Source organism: Fusarium fujikuroi, chromosome FFUJ_chr07 (genome assembly GCF_900079805.1).
Source record: "Fusarium fujikuroi IMI 58289 draft genome, chromosome FFUJ_chr07".
In the NCBI taxonomy this organism is placed as follows: Eukaryota; Fungi; Ascomycota; class Sordariomycetes; order Hypocreales; family Nectriaceae; genus Fusarium; species Fusarium fujikuroi.
Genome location: NC_036628.1, coordinates 1,828,573 through 1,851,846, shown reverse-complemented (window position 1 = coordinate 1,851,846; position 23,274 = coordinate 1,828,573). Strand labels below are relative to the sequence as shown.

At 50.0% G+C, this 23,274-nt stretch overlaps 5 protein-coding genes; 4 read left to right on the top strand and 1 right to left on the bottom strand.

Moving 5' to 3' along the window:
- Positions 1–3,557: 3,557 nt before the first annotated feature.
- Positions 3,558–4,492, top strand: FFUJ_08523 (uncharacterized protein; the record flags this gene model as incomplete). XM_023580766.1 has 3 exons in its annotated part: positions 3,558–3,693; positions 3,768–4,283; positions 4,335–4,492. 3 exons carry the CDS (start codon positions 3,558–3,560, stop codon positions 4,490–4,492), a joined length of 810 nt encoding a protein of 269 aa, XP_023433486.1.
- A 1,369-nt stretch (positions 4,493–5,861) lies between these two features.
- FFUJ_08524 (related to cell division control protein 25 (GDP/GTP exchange factor)) lies at positions 5,862–9,695 on the bottom strand (the record flags this gene model as incomplete). XM_023580765.1 has 4 exons in its annotated part: positions 5,862–6,190; positions 6,250–6,466; positions 6,524–8,815; positions 8,874–9,695. 4 exons carry the CDS (start codon positions 9,693–9,695, stop codon positions 5,862–5,864), a joined length of 3,660 nt encoding a protein of 1,219 aa, XP_023433485.1.
- A 6,647-nt stretch (positions 9,696–16,342) lies between these two features.
- Positions 16,343–18,898, top strand: FFUJ_08525 (related to DNA-binding protein; the record flags this gene model as incomplete). XM_023580764.1 has 3 exons in its annotated part: positions 16,343–16,496; positions 16,582–18,703; positions 18,760–18,898. The coding sequence occupies 3 exons, from the start codon at positions 16,343–16,345 to the stop codon at positions 18,896–18,898; spliced, it is 2,415 nt and encodes an 804-aa protein (XP_023433484.1).
- A 1,486-nt stretch (positions 18,899–20,384) lies between these two features.
- On the top strand, positions 20,385–21,468 carry FFUJ_08526 (related to xyloglucan endo-transglycosylase-like protein; the record flags this gene model as incomplete). XM_023580763.1 has 2 exons in its annotated part: positions 20,385–20,675; positions 20,863–21,468. The coding sequence occupies 2 exons, from the start codon at positions 20,385–20,387 to the stop codon at positions 21,466–21,468; spliced, it is 897 nt and encodes a 298-aa protein (XP_023433483.1).
- Positions 21,469–21,918: 450 nt separating this feature from the next.
- FFUJ_08527 (related to beta-1,3-glucanase) lies at positions 21,919–23,067 on the top strand (the record flags this gene model as incomplete). The annotated part of the gene is made up of 1 exon (XM_023580762.1): positions 21,919–23,067. One exon carries the CDS (start codon positions 21,919–21,921, stop codon positions 23,065–23,067), a length of 1,149 nt encoding a protein of 382 aa, XP_023433482.1.
- Positions 23,068–23,274: the final 207 nt, after the last annotated feature.

Genomic DNA, 23,274 nt, shown 5'->3' with positions numbered 1-23,274 from the left:
GAGAGGAGAATATGTTGACGTGAAATTGGCGGGGTATTGACTTATGGCAAAAGTAGAGAATAGATGTTTACTTTTGTCGGCACATGTGAGTGAGTTCAGCCAGCCCTCTCCCGTGATTGATTGATTGCGACGAGACCGAGTCAAGGCCAGGACCAGGGCCTAGAGGCTGGTGCTGTGCTGAACTGGTCTGTCTTGTCTGGCCTGGCTTGGATATTTTCGAGTAAGGGTTGGTAGGTAGTGCGGAGAAAGGGTTGGCAAACTGTGTACGGTATATGGTACGGTATGGTTGGTATATGTTGAGGATGGGAATGATCTAAGACGAAATAGACATGACTTCCATATAGACAACGGCCTAATAGTATGCCCCGTCGGACTTTATGGGAAATACTGTCAAAAAAGTCGTTGGAAGATTAAAGATCAAGCAAGGATGAGAGTCTAAGTATGGTAAAGTAGAGGACGGAAACGGAAGCCATCTATGGATGATGGGAGGTAGGTGCTCAGACGGGACAGCCCAAGTAGTGGACCCAACTGTCCTAATTAGGTACCTTAGATTGCCTCAGTACTACATTAGTAGTAAGAGCTCGGTAAGGTACCTACCTATAACTACCTACCTATGGTAAATAGACACTACTACCAGCTACCTCTATTCTAACTAGGTACCTACAGCTACACAGCTCGATGCGGCTACAGCGCCAATGGAATGCTTGCCGAACCGACCTAAAGCCGGGCGCGGGCACTCACGCATCGTATCGTATCGTACTGTACCGTACCACACAATCTATGATATTGAGATTTCAATCTGTCAGCATTTTAATTAATGTGTGGACCTGAATCAATGCTACCTCTGACGGTTGTATCGAGGGAATTACGGAGCACTACATAGTATGTACTCATCGATCATACCTCATCTCGGCGATCGTCAGCCAGCATTGTTCAACTCCAACCCAATAGATTCGATAGCAACGTAGCTTAGCGAAATCCGCACGGAGATCAAGAGCTCAGCTTCTGCCCGAGGTCATGACAAAAGCCCAAGCCCAAGCCAAAGCCCAGGATGATACCGACATCCTGGATACTGGGAAGGTCCTTGAAGGTCTCGACGAGGGAATGAGGGCCTCTAGACTATCACTCAAAGTGGACTGCCACGCCAGGACTGCGTGATGTGGTGCAAAGTGCCACTTTGGACGGTCTAGGCCAGCAGGGACCACCTTGCTTGCTATTGATCACAACTCACAACTCGAGAGGGGAAATTTGAAAGGATGAAGGTTTGCAAGGTGACGAGAAAGGTGGAGGTGGCACATACATTAAAGGGGGACACGGAGGCAGCCAGCAATACGGGATCATTGAAGGGTAAGTTGGAACGAGCGTGAGTTTTAGATGGACGTTTTTAGGGGTTCCATCCAGTATGGAAAACCTTACCCGCACGAGCTGAACTGTATGAGAAGCAGGAAGGGTAACCCAGTCAGTGGAGGCGAAGCCTTTAAGCTCTAGTCGCCAATACATATTGAGGAGGCAGGGGAAATGTTGATTGCGGAATGGTCCATTTTGCCGTTACCATGGGAGTGGGTAAGTCTGCAAGATACTTACCAGGAGACCAGATGAAAATGGAACGGCAGATGTTATCTGTTGCTTACCATATCAAAACACGGCACGGCAGAGACCACTTGGCGCGTGGCTCTTCCAGCAGGCCATCCCAGTACGGGAGTCACGGAGGTAGGGAGACGACTCGTGCAATACGATACACGCATTAATTTATCATTTCAAAACCAACCGACGACAGAGTTTAGCCTCACAAACGCAGACCTTGAACTGACATTAGCTCGTGACCAGCCGCCGTTGTGAAGGGTACATACGTACGTGCACTCTCTGGCTTGGCATAACGGGTTTCAGCTCTTGGAGAGCGGTGTGTTCAGGAAAGCTCAAAACCTCTGAAGACCAACCAAGGGCCAATTCCCATCGAAGTAAACTCAACAGAGGCTTTTATATGTAGGGAGGTAGTCCATCGACTTACATACATGTTGTCTTGACACTTGATCAATATCCGGACAAAAGCCGGCTCTCGGCCGAACCGATGCTACAGGGCTGCAGATTTGTCTCGGGGCAGTAAGGCTGGCCTAGGCTGGTTGGCCTTTACGCCCGTCGTATCTCAAGGGGCTGCCTGATTCGTGATGATCCCAATGGATGCTAGCTACTTAATAACGGACACAACCGAGCGCTGTTAGTAGTTACAGCACCTGAACTCGATGACGCGCGCAGCCAAAACTCGGTGCCAATTTGGCGACTCAGGACTGCAGGTCGTGCCAAGAACCCAATCTAGCTAACGTTGGAAGCATTGGATCCAATGTTGACAGCAAAAGGCCATGCATGCATGCTTTTAATTATTTCCCCTCTACGGTCTTTCTGGCCTGCGACTTCGGTACCTAGATTCTTCAGGGACATCGAATGCCAAGTCGGAACCTAAGCAAGTGCCATCAAAAGCTTTACGAATGAGTTATAGAATCATATTCTCTTCTTCTTTAACCGTTGAAATACATATGCTTTTTTAAGTCGTGGCTTGTCTACGTCCGTTTACTGGCACCTTTCAGCTTCTTGAGCTCTCCCTCCACTTACATGACCCGGGTAACTTGAGGATGACGTAGTCGACATAGGTAGGTAAGGCATCCAACTCTATCTCAGCCTTCCCCAGATAGGTTGTCCGGTCCAACACCAAAACACTGACATAAATTCCTTAGCTTCAGCATAAGTTAAGCCACAGACAGATGCGCAACCTCTGTTTGTTCTTTGATTAGCTACTTTTATCTTCTGCTGCAGGTTTCCTCCTCTCTAGCCACACTCACCCTTGTCGCTTGTACGTATTATGTACGTCCGCATGCCTGTGGAGGGGCAGCGCAACGTCATACCCTCTTCCAAGACCAACCTTTTACATCATCCATCCAACCTATCCAAGCCTGGAATATCAAGGGAACATTGGGTGCTGAAACGAGAGGCCGGGGATACGGCTCAGAGCATGCTGCAGTAACCCAGGGCCCTGTCAGCTCCATCGATCGACCGCGGCGTCATAACTTGAGCCGCCACATATGGATGATGGACTCTTGTGCCTTGCCTTGACACGGATGGGTACTTTTTGTCATGCTCTACAGCAAACAGGTAGTTACAATGCTGCACAACTTTGACTGGTTAGACCCGGCAAGTAACGTGAATCCTTCCAAGGGTACTTTCTAAATGGCTTCTATTCACAGGGGCCATGATGCATACTGACCTAGTTAGGTGCCTGAGCTGACTGAGGTGTTGTGCAACCAGTATTTGTGTCCCTCGCTTGGTTGGGTTAAACAAACAACGACGTCAGACCTACCATACCACCCCCTCTTTGACTTTTACCTTTCTAAAACTGAAGGACCTTTTATTTAAACTGGAACTTCCCCTTGACGCTCTCACCCTTTCTTCATAATTTCAGTCTTTTACTATACCCCATCTCGCTCCCAAGATACCCAGCCATTCACCCTTCAATTGCACGACAACCAAAGGTACCAAACTTACACAACCGTCACAACTTAGTCACAATGGAGACCATCAGCAACCTCACTGCCGCCGCCTCCAAGGCTGTTTGGGGAGACAACCAAACTGCCAACAAGGAGCCCGTCTCTGGGGTCCAGGGTGACACCAGGCAGGGCGAGCCATACGATGCCGGCAACTTGGGTACGACCTCAACGCCTGCACTAGGTACATAAGCAAATACAGTTGAATGATATCACTAACATGGCTTGGTCTAGAAACGCCCCAGCAGGAAAAGGTGGCACAAACCTTTGGCAGCCACGGCGAGGAACGCGCAACAGGCCTTGGACATGAAGCCCCCGTCTCCAAGCCCACCGACGCGACAAACGCTGCTTCAGCCACACCTTCAGTTCCCGCTCCCAATCCTCACTCAAAGGATACCTCTGCCGGCCAGAATGACACCCGTGACCCGGCGCAGGCGGACAAGGGTAACAAGGACCTCCACGATGTTGACGACACCTCTGAGGGCACCGACGTCAAGCTCGGAGAGGGTCCTGGACCTCAGCCTATCGAGAAGCTTGCCAAGGAGCATGGAGGTGATGCGGGCAATGCTCCTGTTGAGGGAACTTCTCACAAGCCTACTGAGGTTGGCTCCGAGGGAGCCACAGAGTCATCCAAGTCTGAGAATCAACCCCATGACCCCAAGGAGGACGAGTATGTCACTGCTAGCGGTTTTGCTGCCGATGGTGGTGACTTTGATGCTTCCAAGCCTGGTGCTGGACGTGAAGCTGACCGTAGGTCCACAATCAAAATACCCAATGTTTCGTTACACTAACGACTATCAGGCCTGTTGGAGCAAAAGGGTATTCACCTTGGTGAGAGCGGAGGCTCAGATCACTCCAAGACGGAATCGCACTCCGGCGGCAAGCACCACGGATCTGATGAGAAGAAGGACAAGCCAAGCATCGGTGAGCGCATTAAGGCCAAGCTCCACAAGCACTAAAGGGTAATAAATGTCGTGATGTTTGGAACAAATATGCAAAGTTAATGATGGAAAATAATATCCCGCACGGCCGTTTCGGCGCTTTACTGCTCAGCCTATGCCCTGTTATTTTTAGTCGTGTTTTTATACTAAGTAGGTAGTCACTCTATGTAAGTAGTTGGCACCATTGTTCTGATCATTCACTCAATGCCAGCCGAGACACGGACTGTCTCGCTGAGTTCGGTGCCGCCATGTCGTGATATGTGATTGGATCCTACGCGAAGCCTCGTTTCAGTGCTGTCACCAACACGTCGTCTATTATCAGACCAGGCCCCTTGTCAGGTGGTGTATCGCCTAGATGCGGCCCGGAATAGCGGGATGCTGGGCAAGCTGGGGTAAAGATACACGAGAGGGGGTGTGAGATAGCGACGGATGTTGCATATTCGTTTGTTTCTGATCAGCACTCCTTGCATAAGGGTAATTGAACTCAAATTTCGGGGACATTGTTAGATAGTTACGTCAACGGGATTCTCATCATTAAAGATACATCGATTCGAGAATCACTACCAACTTGTCCGTGATGTGAATAACCGAACTGCCGTGACAGTCCCTTATATGAACTGTACTGATACACAACCATGTTGTTTGTTTTTAAAAAATTGACCATTCGCTCCACTAGATGCTTCCCATCATATCATGCGCCATATCTCTGGGGTCTTTCAGGTATATTCAATCCTCGTGCGGCCAGCGTACACTTGCAAATGTCATCATCAGTGTCCACCAAATTTCCCAATCCCTTCCACGCAAACCTTCTCCATATGGATGTTGGTGTGCCGAATATGTTCATCATCAAATAATCCATTCCTTCACGTAAAGGTTGCCTCTTGACCTTCCTCGGAGCATTTGTCAAAATGCTTCTCACAGCATTCCGAATACCCTGCCGAGCATCTCCGCGCTGAAGAACCCCCTGTCGCCAACCATTTCCCACCACACCAACTTTTCCGGGCCGCTTCCCGGCCATGCGGTGCTGGCTGTTTTGTGCCTCTTCCTGCCACTATCAATCGTGGACGGCGTTCATCGCGTGATATCCGTCCCATGTAAGGGCCACTCAGGACTATTGTGAGCTCTGAGGATCGGTGGACCGGGTCGTAGTACTACCCCTCCTGGCCCTCCTCGATTTTGTTGTGCATCCCTTGTTGCTTGAAAGAATGCAGGCTGCATCTATCATTCAAATAGTTGCAAGGGTCCGGTGTTTATAGGAACCCAGACTCGGCCAAGACCCTGTAATTAAGAAACGTCAAGTAAGCATATGTCTCTTCATCTTAACTGATGATGGCAAGCCACTAATGCAAAGTGGCCTCCATCATTGTGCAAAACTAAACCAGCGGACTTAGAAGAAAGATGGCACCGCTCCATACGATGCGGGCGTGTTCCGCAATGCAACATACCTCACAATCTTCTCATCCTCTCGCTCACGGGGCTCAACTTGCAAACTCTTGTCATACATCTCGTGAACATCCCCAGCGGCCTGCATGTTGTTTAAGATGTAATCTTGCAGCTCAGGCACTGGTTGCAGAGAGTACCCCACGTTCTGATACTGCTGAATATCGCGAATGACCTCAGCAGTTTTGGCACGTTTAGCAAAGTTAATGAGGTTAGTCTTCTTGATGATGGACGGGATTCCATCCTCGATGAATGTCAGATCAGTCAGATAGACACCTTTACTGTTTGTCAATAATGTGATCTGTCGCCTGCTTTTCGGAAAAGGGGGTCCGTACCGAAGAAAGGGATACAAGGGGGGTTGGCTGCATGAAGAGCCTCTCGGTACTCTCCGAAGTTCTTGGTGCTTGCCATTACCCGCCGCATCGATTCCAATGTAGCGTGTGTACGTTGGGGTACCTGGTCCCATGTTCGCTTGAGACGAGCGATGGGTGCAGTGCCCAATGCGGAAATAATCGATGTTAATGTTGAGAAGTTGTTCAGGGAGCGGCAACGCTATCAGTCAGTCAGCAGGGGTTCCAGTGACCCGACATCATATCTTTAGTTACTCACGTCAGCAACAGAAACGAAGTGCTTGATAACAACCACTCGCTTCTTGACTTCCATTTGCGCCAGAATCATCTCAGCGACCCAGTTGGTCATTTGGTTAGAGTGGAGGATGAGCGCTTTAACGTTGGGGGCCAAATCGGGCTCGCCCTCAGGGACCTTCTTCTGCCACGTCTTATTCAGACATTCTGTCGCCTTGACCTTGCCATACAAGCGGGATTCGACAATGGTGAGCTGGCGGGCAAACTCAACGACATCAATATCCAAGAATTTGAGCTTCTTCATGTTCTTAGGCATGATCGGTGTTGGGGTATTCTGGTTCACTGTTTGAATCATCCTGCGAGCGCCAGCCTCCTTTCCACTGAGCCTCTGGTCAAGGACCGCCATTAAGGGTGCTGAACCAGGAGTTTCTGTAGATTTGACCGTGTCTTTAGCGAAACTGTAGACATCTCGAACAAGTTGTTTTGACTCGTCGTTATAATCCTCCATCCAGAAATTATCGAACCAATTTTTTAGAATGTTAACGACACGGAATCGAATAAGTTTTTGCTTTCGGTCCCTCCAAATCTCGAAATCCGCCTGTGACAGACCTTCTGGCGGTTGGATATTGAATCGTTTGATAAGCATCTCGAAAAGTTCCCGAGCTGTTGTGAAAGATCGGTAAGTGAGAAGGAAGGTATTGTTGAAGTTCGAATCGAGCTTGTCATGACGAGTCAACTGTTCAACAAGAGCGAGGAGGGATCCTCCCTTAACAGTAGGTGGCGAGGTCTTGCTGTCCCAGGAGACTTCATGTTCATAATCTAGGAGTAAGAATTCTGGTGTATCTTCGGTCACCGGAACTTGAGGCGAAGGATCTTCGCCAAATATCTTCTTGACCTTGGAATAATCGCCTCGTCGCATATTGCCAGGAGCAGGCTCGCCTTCGGTGAAAGATTGTGATGTGATAAGTGGTGGTCGTACAGGTGCAGTCCTTGATTCTGTTCGCTGGTGTGGTCGGTCATACGGCATTGTCTCGCCTCGTTGTAGGGTGCTTCGGACAAAGGAATTCCCCCGAGGTCGTACTTCAGCCTGGTGTTGTTGCATATTGATTTGAACCTGTTCAGACAATAGTTGAAGTGAGAATCCGATGTGCGAAGAGTTGGTTTCTAGGGCTCTGGCACATTGTCTGACATATTCCAGGCGGTTTTCCAGTGCTTCACCACGGACTTCGGACCATTCATCAGCCAAGGGTCCGGCGACAGCTTGACATCCAAGAATAAGATCAGAGATATTGTCGTAAAGGCTCTGCTTGTGTGTTCCGAGGTCAGCTAACTGAGGCGTCTGGAAGCTGTTGCCAAGGGAAGACAGATCGATCGATTCGATCATAGCTATCCATTGTCTGAATGTATCGAGTACCCTACCACCGGCAAAACAAACATTGTTTCCGATAACTTCATGCCTGTAGGGTGTAACGATTTTCTCTAGGACGACCAAGCTCTTGTCGAGCTCTCGGATGCTGGATACCAAAATGCGCTTCTGTTCGTCCAGTCGCTCGAGCATCTTGTTGTCAAGAATTGCAGTTGGCTCTACAACGCCCTCTTCATCTTCGAGGAAGTTGGCTGTGATTTCATCTCGAGGACCCAAGCCGTTGTTTTGCCAACTTCCACCTGTGTTACTACCAATCACAAAGCCTGGGAAGAGTCGAGGAATCTCCTCGCCTCGTTGTTGTCGAGCCACTTCCACGTAGCTGTATACGCCCATGAGAACTCCGTCAGCTTCCTGAAGGCATTTCTGGATAGATTCGGCATTGGGCCAGTCTGCAGCTGCTATATGAGAAGATATTACGAGCTTGGAGAACTTGGACATCATGTCTCGGAAGTGGGGATAGAGAGCCTTGTTCGTTGAAATGATAGATGGCTGACCAGAATGGTTATCGGTAGTCCCTGACCCCGCGGCAAGTAGCAGTCGTAAATGGTCGGATATGTCTTCGGCTTTTGCTACGTATTCTGAGCGGTTGTTGTTCATGATGGCCTCCCGATACCGATCAATGGCACGTCGCATATTAGAAACAAGAAGAGTCCAGCTAAGTGAGGGTGTAGAGCCGTCGTCGAAAAATGATCGAGGAACTGTAGCTGTGGTCGGCAAGTTATAGGTAGTGCTAGTAAAAGAGGTCGCGGATGCTATGTTAGGGACCTGTCCTGCAGTAAGATGGCCATTGGATGAGGCGCCATTTCGCAGACGTCCAACAGGCGATGCGCCATTGATAGAATCCATAGATGTTGATGGGGATAAGGCACCGAAAGAGGCACGCTTAGTATGCTGGTGAGTGTTAGCAACCGGGTCATTAGAACATCAAATTTACTAGCTCGCTGTGTACCTTGGAACGACGTGAGGCCAGTCTAGATGAGTCGCCCTCGGCCTCGGATGCGGACGTCAGATACTCGTCGTCCTCATCTTGAGTCAAGCCACGGGCCATCATCTCAGGAGGTGGCCTAGTCTTATCGGGGATATTGACATTCATTCGATCTCGCGGACCAGTCTCGTTTGAAGATACGGGAGACTCCAGGGGCAGTTCCATGCTGCGGTCTCCTGTCATCATATTGTAATAGAACAAGCGCCCATCGGGAGTAGCTTGTGGGATCCAAAAGTCGGCCCTCGAATTGTCTCCTCCGTCGGTCCCCTCAAGGGGCAACGCGATAGGGCCGTCTTGTTCGGAGTCATCGTCTTGGTCATATTGGTCGTCATACATCTCAGGGTCTTCGGCATCATCCTCGACAGCGTCAAATGTTCCATTGTGGGCGCTGTCAGGTATATCGTCGGGACTCGTGATAAGCTGACAGTAGTTGCTGGGGAACCAGCCTCGAACACCATTTATAACGCCATCCCACCAGCCGCTCTCGAGCTGGGTGATGACTTGAATTACATCTCCTTCGTGGAAACTGAGACTAGTGCGATCGTCGGCCTCGTAGTCGTAGAGGGCGCGGACATACATGGCCCCCATTGGGGCGGTACCAACGATGCCGTTCATGAGGCCCCAGGCGGGATCAGCCCGAGTTGTCGAGGCTTGTTGATCGGAAGCTTGAACGGAGGCAGCAGTCGTGATGCGCACGGAAGCGGACGGTGAGTCGCCGGAGGGGTCGTGGATAGTGCGCGAAGAGTGGATACTTGGCGGCACGGCGGCGGTCTGTATCTTGAGCATATTGCGGCTGCAAAGCTCACCTCAGGGCATGGTAGAAAGCGGCAGGCCTGTTTCTCATCAAAAGGATGCCGTTTCTGGGGACTGCGGTTCGTGACGCTGACGCAGACGAGGCGACGCACAGCAGCATGCCACGGGAGTTACGAGGAGTCGCAGGAGTCGTGGGAGGTTGCAGGCCTTGCTTGCTCCAGAAAGCAGAGAAAACGGAGAAGAGGGCCAAGGATCCAGGGGGGTTGCTGCTTAGAGGGGTGATCGCGCTGGGACCAGGCTCGGATGCGAGTGGACGGCGAGGGGCTGACGGCCAGGACAAAGCCCAGAAGGGAAGAAGGCAACCTGCAGCGACAGGCGATTTGGCTGAAACGATACTAGGATGGACAGAGCAGGTTGGTCGAAAATACTGACTGTATGCTTCCGTTGGTGAAAAGACGGTATGTAAAATGACTATCGGGTCGGGCCAGGTCAGGTCAGGTCAGAAAAGTAACAGTCAAAGTTGGCGGCCGGCCTGGCTATTGGATTTGGCAATGAATAAGGGACAGTATATAGGGGGGGGGCCCAGTATCAACAACCTGTCGGACAGCCGCGATAGACAAATTCGCGGTTGCCAGGCCCATACACCAGAAAGTAGCGGATGCTTTATTTTAGAATTGATGGTGACTCGATTGAATGGGATTGATGAATGTTGATGTTCAAGTGGGAGCGATGGAGGACAGTACCGACAGTACCTAGGTATACAGCATTTCTCCGTCCTTGGAGTTGAGTTGCCCCCATGTACTACCTAACCTACCTACCTACTGTGTTGTGGTGTACCATAACGTACAAGATGGACAAGAGCAGCCTAAGAATTTCAATGCCCTCCACCGATGGATCGCATTTCCCCACTGGAAAAACCACGTCTCAATGAAACCCTTCAGGTCCCGTCCATCAGCCCTTTTTGGCAACTCATTATGTTTCTAATTCAGTGACATTCCAAAGTAGAAACGGGGCCGACACAACATAGCCGGCTTCTAGGTGTACTAGCTACCTACATACATTACATACACACATCAACCAACCATCCATCCATCCGTCCATACAACATCTCAGGCTGCTGTCACGGTTGGGTTGCAGCGGCCAGAAGTCGCCGAGATGAAGCATTACAGTACCTAGTTCACCTCAATAATACGTACTGATAGGGTAGTTAGTGGGAGGAGACGGTGCTGGCAAACAATGACCACCAGAGAAACAAACCTATCTCAAGGTACCTTAGGCAAGGTGATCAACTGTGACCAAACCTCGAGCTGAGACCTGTCCTTGGTTGTGTGGACAAATTGCCAGAGAATCAATGTACATGGACTTCAGTTCAGTACCTTTTGACGTTTCGTCATTCCGACCGGAAGGTGTAACAGGTCGTTCTTTGACACACGACTTGTACAAGAATAGAGCCCTTAACAGACCTCTCATAGGTACTCGACACTGGCTGATACAGGGTACGCACGATTCAGGAGGGGGAAGGGCCTCGCGAATGGCTGGTCGCTCGTTCTCCTATTCCCTTCGACTTGTAATGTCCAACGAATGAATTGACAGTATCGGATATCATGCAGCATGCAAGTGATGAGTGTGCAAACAAGAGGTATTATCTAGCCAGCGACTGCAGGTGACGGCTCTGTTTGCTCTGCGGAAATCAACAGCTTGCGGATCGACACGAATAAACGATGCTCTCCTGTTTGATTCACTCGCGCGCACAAGTGAGTTAGCAATGATCAGGTCAGATCAGTCCGTGAAGGCCCGGATAGTATCACCGAATCCGTACTAACACGACCTTAACGAGTTATGACTATCGCACAACGCGCTGTCTGCTAAGTGACAGATAAGACAAGTCTACCCGGTTGGGTCTCCTGCCCTCCAATATGTATTACTTTTGTTCTTCGGCTAGGGGCGTTAAAAAAAACGTATGTAAGATCTGGATCCCAATAAGTGACAAAATTACTCAGGCAAGTTTGAAACAATACAAGAAGACCTCAGCAACCTCTCTGACTCGTCATTTTCCGTCTCCTACTCACAACCTGGTTTGGCTCAAATATTAGGGGTGACGGTGCCATGCGAGCCCGTCTCCCATGACTACGGCGATGATGTGCACGTCCATCATTTCCCCTCCACCCCACTGCAACGCTATTCTGCTGAGGGAGGTGCTGGCTTGGAAAATCATGTGCATCCTCTTGACAGCCTCAAAGCTATTGCGCAGCTGTGGCTGGTTTTGCATTATCTGGGTGTGATATTGAGGTTGCAATCCGTTAGTCTTTGAGTTTGATGGGCGGGTCTCTACCTACCTACCTACTACCTATCTACCTATGTATGTTACCTAGTACATACCCGTACATAGCAGGCAACCAACAGAGAAATATCACAAAGGTTGAAATCACACAAACGGAGCAGACAGGTCAGGAAGGAAAGCACACAACAACAGTTAGGAGCAAAAATGCACTCCACCAAGTGGAGCCTGACCAAATTCATGGCTCAATACACCGGGAGACTGCCGCGGACCCGCCCGCTATTGGCGTGGATCTCGTAACTTTTGCTCTGGAAACGCAAGGGTCAAGAGAGGAAATTATGCATCATCTTTTAAAGTTCCAGGCGTTTCACAGCCAGTAGCCAGTCAAGTAAGATGCGAATGCCGTTGGAAGCAAATGATGTATCGTCCCAATCCTTGCCGTCTGAGTTGAGTTGATGCAGACTAGAATGGGTGACTACAGAATGAGCGTAACAACAGTATACCAGATTCCGTCAACGTCTTCTACATAGTAGCAAACGGACGGCAACCCCTCACAAGACGATGGACTTCCCCTCCATCCTTTCCAACATTTGGTGGATTATTAACTGTAGGATCCGTTCGGGCGCCAGTGCCGTCCGACCGTTGCGGGGTGTGACAGCATTACAGGACAAATAGGTTGCAGATCCGACGAGGCCGGAGAGCTGAGAGGGGCTCAGTAGCGCATTGCACAAGTTTCCATTCTTTCCACAGCGAGATGAACCCCTTCTAGCTCGCGACTCGTCCCCCCAAAACTGTCCGTCACGTTCATTCCTCTCGTAACAAGTTTGCATTGTGGCTTGTCCCTGGTGTAGTGGATACGAGAATGAATCATTTCATGTTCTGTGCTGGTGAAGAAAGGAGTTAAAAATGGATTTTCTCTTGTCTTGCCATTCATGGCAGATCGTATAAGCTGAGCGTCAAATGTGACGCCTGCAAATTGCCAATGATCGCGGATAATCCACCTTTAATAAAGGGATTGAATGATGGTTTGTACGGATACATATGTATGTATGATTTGGCCTCTTTTGTGGAACGTTCGCAAATCTGTGATCTTGTTTATCTCACTGCATTTGATTTGGTATTTGTTATCCTAGGCCTTCATGTGTGCATACGTCGCGACTTGTTCAGATTAACGGGCCCCTTATCAGTCCCAACCTTAATCACGGCACAGCCGATGGTGGTCAAGCCAAGTCTCCCTCGCAGACAAATGCTGGGACAGTCGAGAGAAACGGTGTAGCCTACCTACCTGGCTATAACTGAGATGTTGCAGGTGCTGTTAATGGGTTGGATCAATAGGTGGATGGACCAACGTTCCAGAAAAGAACATGGATGCCACGGACTATTTGATAGATCAAAAGACCTTGGTAGCCGTACACGACTGATGAGAGGTCGCTTATCAGTAGCACAGTGATAAATATGTAGATAACTGATGATATGAAAAGGTTGATAAAATTGAACACCCTGAATCGTAGAGATTAGAGTGTTCCAGAGTCGTGGTTTAAGCAGCGAGCCGTGTCGATGTAATACTTAACACTGTATGAGTAGCTGCCAGACGCGCAGGCGCGTACAGTGCATATCAAGTTAGGCCATGGGTTCTGATGCAGGGATAATTGACGCGAATCCAACAGGAAGTCTCATCAACCTCCCCGTGTAGACCGTCTCCCACTAGAATTTAACGCGCTTGACCGGGGAGCTTCACATCAAGTGGGGCGCGGGATGCAAGGCGCGCCCGCGACGACTGTGATCCCAGACCTTGCACCGCTGTGCTGGGAACGGATCCTCTCTTTGACAGGCCGTGGTGCTATGACGCTACGCTTGAATCGCGTTGGTTGAAGTCGAAGACAGTGCTGGGACGAAATGGCCAGGGCATTATCCGTAAAGTACGGAGTACACAGAAGTCAGAACGAGGCGGACCTACAGGTCCCGAGGTTAAGTTGCTAACCATCCAGATGAGGCATAGGACTAGAGGCTGCTGGTGAGTTTTTGGTGGTGATGGAGCTCCCTCAGCTTCCCCGCCTTATCCCTCCTGGCCTGGATGATTTCATGATTTTTGCGATCACGTTTCCAAGATCTGACTGTTTTTGGCTGCTTGGCCGATGCGCGGCGACTGAGAATTGGCCTTTTCATCTTTAGACTGGCCTGTTACTGTGTCATCCTCGGTGGCCAACGATACTGCGTGTCTCGTGCCTCGTTTTTCGTCCCTCACGGTATGTACTCCGTACCATATCATCGATTGCGATACGCTCCTTGATTAGGTAGATAGTTGAGTCGCTGCTCCTAATGGCTTCCATTTTCCGGCTTCGCTCCCCTGTGTGTTTTTGACAAGCCCCCCGGTTCCCCTTATCCCGTGGATACTGTGCTAGTGGGCCAGTGACCTTGTACCGCCATTCTTCGAGGCGGACAGGACGGATTACGGAGTGAGTGGATAGCAGTTCCCTGTCGGTTCAGCAAGGTATCGACACCGACATTGACTCCGACTTTTTGTATCCGTCACCGACTCTATTACCGTCAAGTATACGATATATCGTTGTTGACCGACGGTTCAGTAAACGGAATCGTACCTCTAACTCTGCGTTAGGGCATGCATGAGAGAGCAAAAATACTTCTCCGTTGTGGATGCCCCCATTAAACGTCCGCTATCGTTTCCATGTGGATGTATCCACTCAGGCTGACATAATGAATCCTTGGCGGAAAGAGAGAAGGTTTGACGAAGCCAAAGGCTTGCACCTCTGCAGGAACCCAGGGAAAAGAGTGCACCAAGTGACGAGTTTATGCAAGTAGGTATGTTTGCACATCTGTCAAAATTACAGTGTACCTTGACGATCTCGTGCTCTCACGTCTTGATGGGTCCTGCTTCGTCCTTGATTCGCTTTGGTTGCTCTGTGCCGATTATCGTGACTCTGCGAGCCGGCCGTAGTGTAAATAGTGCCTGGTCCAACAATCCAGTCTTGTCTGTCTCTCTGTATTATTGTCTGTGCTGCTTCTTAATTGACGGATGGCGTTGGCTACTAGGTTCTCCTGACAGAATTTTCATTGTCGGTGCTTGCTCGCCTCGTCCAAAGCTGAGTTGCTTGCTTCTTGTTCATCCACAAGTGGCTTAGGGCAAAAATGAATGGCTGAACTGTCCCTCGTCGCCCCTCCACCGAATTGGGCCCCGTTATTGTATCAGCGGAGCTTGGTTCGGCAAGGTCAGTTGTGCTCACCTAGTCTGGTCTCCGGTCATGTTCGGTACGAGGTGCTCAGAGGCGGATGCCTGGACTCACAGGGGTGTGACAGGGGCTAACTAGCCTAGCATTACTGGCCGAACGCTGGATGCTGCTGCTGCATAGTGCTGCATTGGCCTCGGGGAGCAAGAAAACATCAGACCTTAATGTAGGGTGTTAAAATAAACTTAGCAAAAGATATCCTAAATTTATGCAAACTTACCTAAGTCTTTTTGTCACTCAGGATTAAGGTCCTGGGTTTTATTTCCTCCCCTAGATTGGTTCTTTCAGTCGCTAAGAGCAAGGTACCTAGGCAGAGAGCACGTCCACGCCCATGATTGCCCGCCAAGGAAGGTCGACAAGACACTCCATACACCTCTCTCTGTGTGTGCTGTGCTCTCGGCCTTGGTCTGTCCATGCTTTTTGTGCTGTGCTATGCTGTGCTTCGCTGGCACAAGTGAACTATTAGAGCCCTCTCATCACTCACTCGCTCAATCAGTCCAGCCTCAGCCAGTAACTTCTCAGCCACCCCTCTCCCTCGCTCGCTCGCTCCTTCCATCTCTCCCTCCTGTCGTCTCTTCTGTTCTCATTCCCTCTCCTTGGTTTTCCATGGATGTTCCCCTCCTTCCCTCCCCACCCAGAAAATAAGTGCCCCCCAACTCCCGGGTCACTCTCCCCTCCGGATTTCTCCCCCCTCCCTCCCGTCCGCCCCTCTGTCTTCTACGTCTGCTCCCCTCGCTTTTATTCCCTTCTTCTTCCAATTCCCCTCCATCACCAGCTCGACTCATCCACAGCCAACTCGCAACACTTCGCCCGTCTCATCACGACCGGTTCATATTTTTCAAGAGGCCATCCAGAGCCTTCATTTCTCAACCAATACCAATAAACTCAGCTTTTCCATGACCATCGATCAATCATATCCAATGACCATCATTACGTTCAAGATCACCGCTTTCACCCTTTAAACCCCACGGGAGCGCGCGCGCAAGCGAAGAGCTAGCAGTCGAGAGCGAGAGCGTGAGCCACAATATCCTACGAATCAGACGATATTCAACCATCGTGCTGTCGGGCCCAGCCTAATTGTCCGATTACCGATCGCAAACTCGCGTCGTTCTTAGTCGCCTCCCAAATTTTAGGAATCGCGACTTGACCACGTTGAGATGCCCGGTGCAAACGTAGCAGTCCTCCCGCCCCCTGCGGCCTCGACAGCGTCTTCGCGAAAGGCCTCGCTGGCACCCGAACGTAAATACAAGTGCCAGTTCTGCAACAGGGCCTTTAGCAGGAGCGAACACCGAAGTCGCCATGAACGATCACGTACGTGTGCCACCAGCTAGCCCTCATGCCAAACCTTTTATCCCGCGACCCCTCTTCTCTTGGTCATACACTAACTCATTCGCAGATACCAAAGAGCGTCCTTTCAAGTGCATGAAGTGTAGGAGTACCTTCGTCCGTCGTGACCTTCTTCTTAGACATGACCGTACCGTCCACGCCAAGGACGGCGGCGTACCTCTTCACAGCGATGGCAAGCGCCGGGCCGGTCCCAAGACTCGCGCGGTCGGTGCCCCTTCAAAATCTTCTATCGCTATTGATACTTCAACCCTGGAACAAATGGAATCTGGTGCTGATGGCATCTTTGACGTTGAGACTGCTGCCATGCTTGTAGCCGATCTACATCACAAGGCCACCGCCGCTATGCGCGAAGACCACTCATACGAGGACAGTCCATCGATGACTTATTCACCCCACAATGCTTCTGCTATGGAGTCAACTGTGACCTACCCCTCCGGCGCCATCGCATTACCTCAGGTTCAGTGGGATGGTTTTATGTCTCAATCAGTCGCCGAGCCCAAAGCCCATTCGATAACGTCCAGTGCATCCGGGTCATTCGAGTCTCAACCTTCTTTCACCAGCGGAACTACCCTGCAAGCTAATTCGAACCAACTCCCTCCTATTAGTGGACAGAACTGTAATGGCCTGGTACCGGCTCTACAGTCTATGATCAACTCGTTGCCCGACTCCACAGCTGCGCTGCCATCTCCATGGTCGTCAGAGTCATCCAAGCCTGGATACAAGGCCCCTGAAGTGATGGGGGATGACGAGCGTAACGCTATCCTTGACAACATCCGCAGTGCCGACAGCGAGCACGCCATCCCTGAGGGTTTCCGCCTACCAGGCCTAGGTTCCTTGAATCGGTACCTTTCAACATACTTCGGTCTATTCCATCACCATTTGCCTTTCTTGCATCCTGCCTCATTTCATCCCACCAAGGTCTCACCCCAGCTTTTGTTGGCCGTTCTCAGCATTGGCGCTCTTTATGCTTTCGACCAAGAACAAGCATACATGCTTCACATTGGCTCCAAGGTTCTGGTCAACCAGTTCCTACAAAGCAAGGAGAACTTTAGCTCCCGCAAGTGTCCCCTGTGGACCATGCAGAGCAGCCTCCTCAACATGATCTTTGCTAGCTGGAGTGGTGACCCTAAGGGCCTGGAATGGACCTGCTCAATCAAGAGTCTACTCGCCAACATGGTCGCGGGTAACAGGTACGAGCTGAAGCTTCGACAAGAAGCTCGGTCAGGTGCAAAGCCCACTCGTGCCGAGTGGGTAGAAGATGAGGGCTGCCGTCGTACATATTACGCTGTCTACATCTTCTTCGGTCTTTTGACACTTACCTACAACCACACGCCGGCCATCAGTTTCAGCGAGTTTGAAGATTTACAGCTTCCTTCTACCGAAACGCTATGGAACTTGCAGGTACCAGACGAGGCGGTATGGCAAGAACACCTGGCAGCTTCCACTACTGTGACCTTCATGGAGGCTCACGACAATCTTTTTCAGGGCGAGACGCTTCGATACAGCACCTTCGGCACCCGCGTCATGATCAACGCTCTGTTTCTTGAGGTCTGGTATCACAAGCGCAGTCCTGAAGCACTGCAAGACGTGGTAACAGAGTACAAGTTGCGGCTGGCGCTAGAAACATGGGAAAAGTCCGTCGATATGTGTGAGGCCGAAGCCTTTCCTGTACCGATCAGTGCTCCCCACAAAGGCCATCCTCTAATCTTCAACGCGAAAGCTATGTACCGTAATGCTCGTGTCCGCCTGGAAGTTGACCTCAAGGCGGTCCAGGAAGCGCTTCGCTATCATGAGTCCTATGAGGTTGCTGCTGCGATGACGCATGCCCGGGATCGTGTGAAGCGCTCGAGTGAGATGATCAAGGTTATTGAGGAATGCTACAACTGCCTAGAGACGGTTGTTTCTCAAGGGGTGAGATGGATTGCCCGTGTATCGCCTACCAACTGGAGCGTGGAGCATGCTCTCTGCGGAATGGATCTCATGATCATCCTATCGCTGTGGTTGTATCGTCTGGAACATGACGAGGAGCCTGCGACTCAAGAAGAGATGGCCATGTACAACAAGGTTCGACAGCTTCTTGTGAAGGAAATTGATGAGAACTACATGTCTCAGCTGAGCGCGGTTGTCGCACGACTCTGGGGTTCGATACTCGATGAAGTTGTTGTTTGGGGGTATGTATCAACGGTGCAAACATCTCTCAGAATTACATTACTAACACAGCACACAGCATGACACGACTTATGGGCGACGCCTTCAAATTGCATTCTCAGGCCCTTGTCGGCTATGTCGATGATCCTGAAGCATCCTCAAATGTCTCGACTCCCTCGATGATCTCGCAGGGGGCAGATGAGGATAGCGTGTACTAAAACTAATTGGCCATGACTGAAATGACTTTTTCCTTTGTTTGCCCTCGGGCCGGTTCGGGCTTTCCTTTTCTCCTAGGCATATACCTTCTCTGCTTGATTATGTTTGGTTTTGGTTGTGGGTTAATTCGTTCCTCTCTGACTTGATCGGCTCCGGCGCGAAGGGCTCGGGAGGGAGTTGGACTCGTCCCGTCTCCTATGAATTTGTTTGTTGCAGTCTCCTTGTGGTTATTATTTCACTATCTCCTTGGCGATACCCGAGACAGGGCGGGTAATTGCAATGTCCAGTCTACTGCAGTTTTATCATGGCAAGTCTGTTGTTGTTTTAGTTGGAAACGTCATGCTTTGTTGTTTTGTTTACGTCTCTCCTTATTGCATGGTTACAAAGGGTCAAACGGTCATTAATTGGGGTCAAGGAAGGGGATCGGGAAACGGTTTTCGCATTGGGCTTGTGCCCCGGACAGGGGGAACTGGATCATTTGCGTAGTGACAGCGCAGGCTAATGACTGCGATGGCAGGTCAGTTGGCAGGTCCAAGATGGCTGTTGTCGCCTTCTACTTCCCCTGTTCTATATGCTATGGCACCTTTATTGTTTTCGTCTTATAATATTTTGCGTGTTTCTTTCTGCCGTTTTATGGGCAGTTTTCAACGCTCGGTTCCGTCTTGGTCTGCTTCTTCTTATGGTATGGCATTGTTCTGCTTCGCCTCTTGTTCGATTTTTCTTCTATTTATCTTTGACTTATTTTTTGTCGAATTGTTCAGTTTGGCTTTCAGATACCTTGTTCGATATACAGATTGTTTCTTTTGCGGCCATATGACGGTAATAGCATGATCTGGCATGTCCTGGGAACCCCTTTTTTGGGCCACGACGCAGCGTCGCATACCGTCAAGAGGAGGCTGGCCCATACTCGTGTATAGATGAATAGTGTTTGCTTTGAATAATCAGCACCTGTCAAAAAATCATTTCTTGTACTTTATGAAGTCCGTGACATGTTGAAAGCGATCAGCTCCCGAACCAAAGTGAATTGTCCAGGGAGTCATGGGCAGACCAAAGGCGGCATTATCACCACCACCAAAACAAAACAAAAAAGGTCTCTCATGCCCTACAACAAAATATACTCATAAGTCATTACCTACTAAGGTACTAAGCTAGGTAGGTAGGTTAGTAGGTAGGTGCAGCAACAAAGCACCATATTTACCTAGTACGAGGTGCTCTTTCTGCCACACATGCAGGCATAGGTGCCTATGTCGGTACCTACCTGCCTTGTCCTGTCCATGGAAGTTTCCCTCGAGCTTTGGAGAACCTCCTTCCATGGACCACCTAAGCTGCAAAGCAGGCACCTCCGATAAATCATTCGAGGTTGTCCAGCCCAAGTAGGTACCTTATGACTTGAGACTTACAACTTACATGGTGTCAATGTTGAAATCCGCTCGTCACAGCCAAGAGAGCCAATTCTGTTAAGAATATCCAATCACTTCTATTACCATCATGATCCTCCCTCTCACACATCTTCTTGCGACTGCTCGTCTGGTTTCTGGAGCGTGCGAATGTGGCTACTCGATCAAAAACCCCCAAGGCGAAAGCCAAATAGTATTCACTGATCGGCTGGAGACCAAGTTCAGCCAGCTGCACAGCATCTCTGAAGGGCACAATTGGTTAGCTCAAAACTTTACAGTGTCGGCAGCAGATGGTAGGGGTAACTTCAGCAAAGCATTCCTGCCCAACAATGTCAACACTCATGGAACAAAGTCTGGGGATGGTTCTGGGCTTGAGCTGCGTGTAAGAAGTGCAGTCAACAAAGACGATGCAATCCCGTCGAGCGAAGTCGATACAGCCAGGCTTGACCTTCACTGGGGATCATTCCGAGCAGGAATGAAACTGACGGACATCAAGGGCACCTGTGCCGCTTTCTTCTGGGCGAGTAATCGGATGTCAAGAGCGATGAATGAAACTGACCAATGAACAGTATTTTAACGATACTCAGGAGATCGATATCGAGTTCCTTTCTCAAGAGTTTGACCACGATAATGGTATATACCCTATCAATCTGGTTGTTCAGTCCAAGAAATCCTTGGAGGCTGGCTATGATGCCAGCAAAACCGGCAGTTTCAAGCGAGTCAAGCTAGATTTCGACCCGACAGACGCCTTTCACGAGTACCGCTTTGACTACCTCCCAGGACAGGTCCTATTCTACGCTGACGGCAAACTGCTCGCCCACATGAAAGGAGGCGACATGCCTTCTTCTGGGGGCCATTTGATACTTCAGCATTGGAGTAACGGCAATCCGTTATGGTCAGGGGGGCCTCCAAAAGAGGATGCCACAGTCACTGTCAGTTATGTCAAAGCTTACTTCAACTCATCGAGCAGTGAGCGCCAGTCGCAACTGGCGAGACGATGTCACGAATCATCAAAGGAAAATCCAGTGTGTGCGATAAATGGTTCGGATAATGATGAAATCGATAGTGCAGGTGCTAGCCCAAGGAGAATCGCGCAAGTGAACTCTGTCTGCGTCTTGATTGTTGGCCTGGTAATGCCGCTTCTCCAGTTGAGCCATGTTTTCTTAGTGGTGTGAATGGATACTTACTTATCTGCTACGAGTTTGAGGGCTTGGAGCCGTGATTGGAATCGATGTTTCGTTATGGTTCATGGCGCAGACAAGAGAATTTTAAGTATTCAAGACATGTACTATTCTGTTCGATTGACCTCCTATCTGCACTATCGATATGTTGGATGCTCAGAAACCTGGAATCAGTGAGTACTAACGTAGTCGAATCAGAGCTTCAAATCTCCTCTCCCTTACCTTAAGTATTCAATTTCATTGCCTCTACTTTACCTTGGCCAAGAAACCAACAAAACTGGGCCCAAATCAAGGCAGAGGCTGGCTTGTGAGGTGAGGGGTCATAGATGCATTTAATAGGTAACAGATCCTTTCTTCAATAAAATTGGCCAACCTGCTCTCATATCCTTCACTACCTTACCTTATCCATCATATTATCCTGGTAGTGAGCAACACTTTGCGAATATGCCTACAGAACCTTTCCTAGACATTATTCTCACCAATCATACAGACTCCAAGTCGCTCTTTGCACACGTCACAGGTCGAGATGAACAGGGCGTTTTGATTCTTCTCGCGGATGGAGAGACGGTTCATCGGCCAAAGTCGCCGTCTGGGATATTACAGCCCGTCGGTGCAGATATCGCCATTCCCGTTGGAGGACCAGGAGCTCAAAAGAAAGTGCGGATACCGCATATATTTGGAGGGCGAATCTGGTTCTGCAAAGACAAGCCAATCGCATTTCTTATCAACCCAGGGCCAGCTGTGGTTGAACCGTCTGTAACGAATCCAACTGATGCCAACTTTGACGCTGATTGGGGATTCTGCGAGTTCACCTACAACAACGATCAGCTGTACGTTAACGTGTCATATGTTGACTTCGTTAGCATTCCGATCGGTCTGGAGCTTGAGAACGAGGCAGGCCAAGTCACGCGTGTTCCGGGCATGCCCAAGGATGGGCTTGATCAGGTCTCCGAGGGTTTGAAGCGTCAGGGCGAGAAGGATGGCGCGGGCTGGGAGAGACTTGTCGTCAAATCCAAGTCGGGCTCCAACCTCCGAGCATTAAGCCCAAACGCCGGTGCAGAGTTGCATCCAGGCTTGCTGGAGAATTACTTTGCGCCAGAGATTGACGCGGCGTGGAAGCGCTACGAAAAGGAGGACATCGAAATCAACACGCAGGCAGAATGGGGCGATGTTAGGGGTCGCGTCCACGATGGCAAACTAGTGTTCAAAGACGTTGGAAAGGACAAACTTAGCTTTCACTTTGAGAAGCCATCTACGCGGGACATCGTGTCTTGCAACACGGGACCGTTTGCGGGCGGCCCGGATGTGACGCCGGCACAGCTCAACGTTGGAGCCCGGATTGTGGCGGCGCTGAACCGGGCGACGTTATCGGGTAACTCCCGACAGCCCGAGGGGGAGAAGGTTGAAGAGTATTACTGCAAAGGAGAGGGAAAGACAAATCACTACTCTAGAATCTGTCATGAGGTCACGCTCGAGGGGAAGGGGTATGCGTTTCCATATGATGATGTTGGTGCATCAGGCGGAGTTGATCAGAGCGGATTCTTGAATGATGGGAGACCAAAGGTCTTGACTGTTCATGTTGGAGGACAGTAAAAGAAACAGACTGTGACAATTTCAACAGCTGTCAGGTCTCACCAAGTTAAATCCGCCGAGAAAATGAACGGGCTCCGTCGAATGAACGACTAAACTAACATGGCGCCCTCAGCAGGCTTTATCATGTATGTAAGACATGCGGTTGTGGCTGTTAATAGCATCTGCCACAGCCGCAATCAAGGAATGAAAGGGTTGCATACCTAGTAG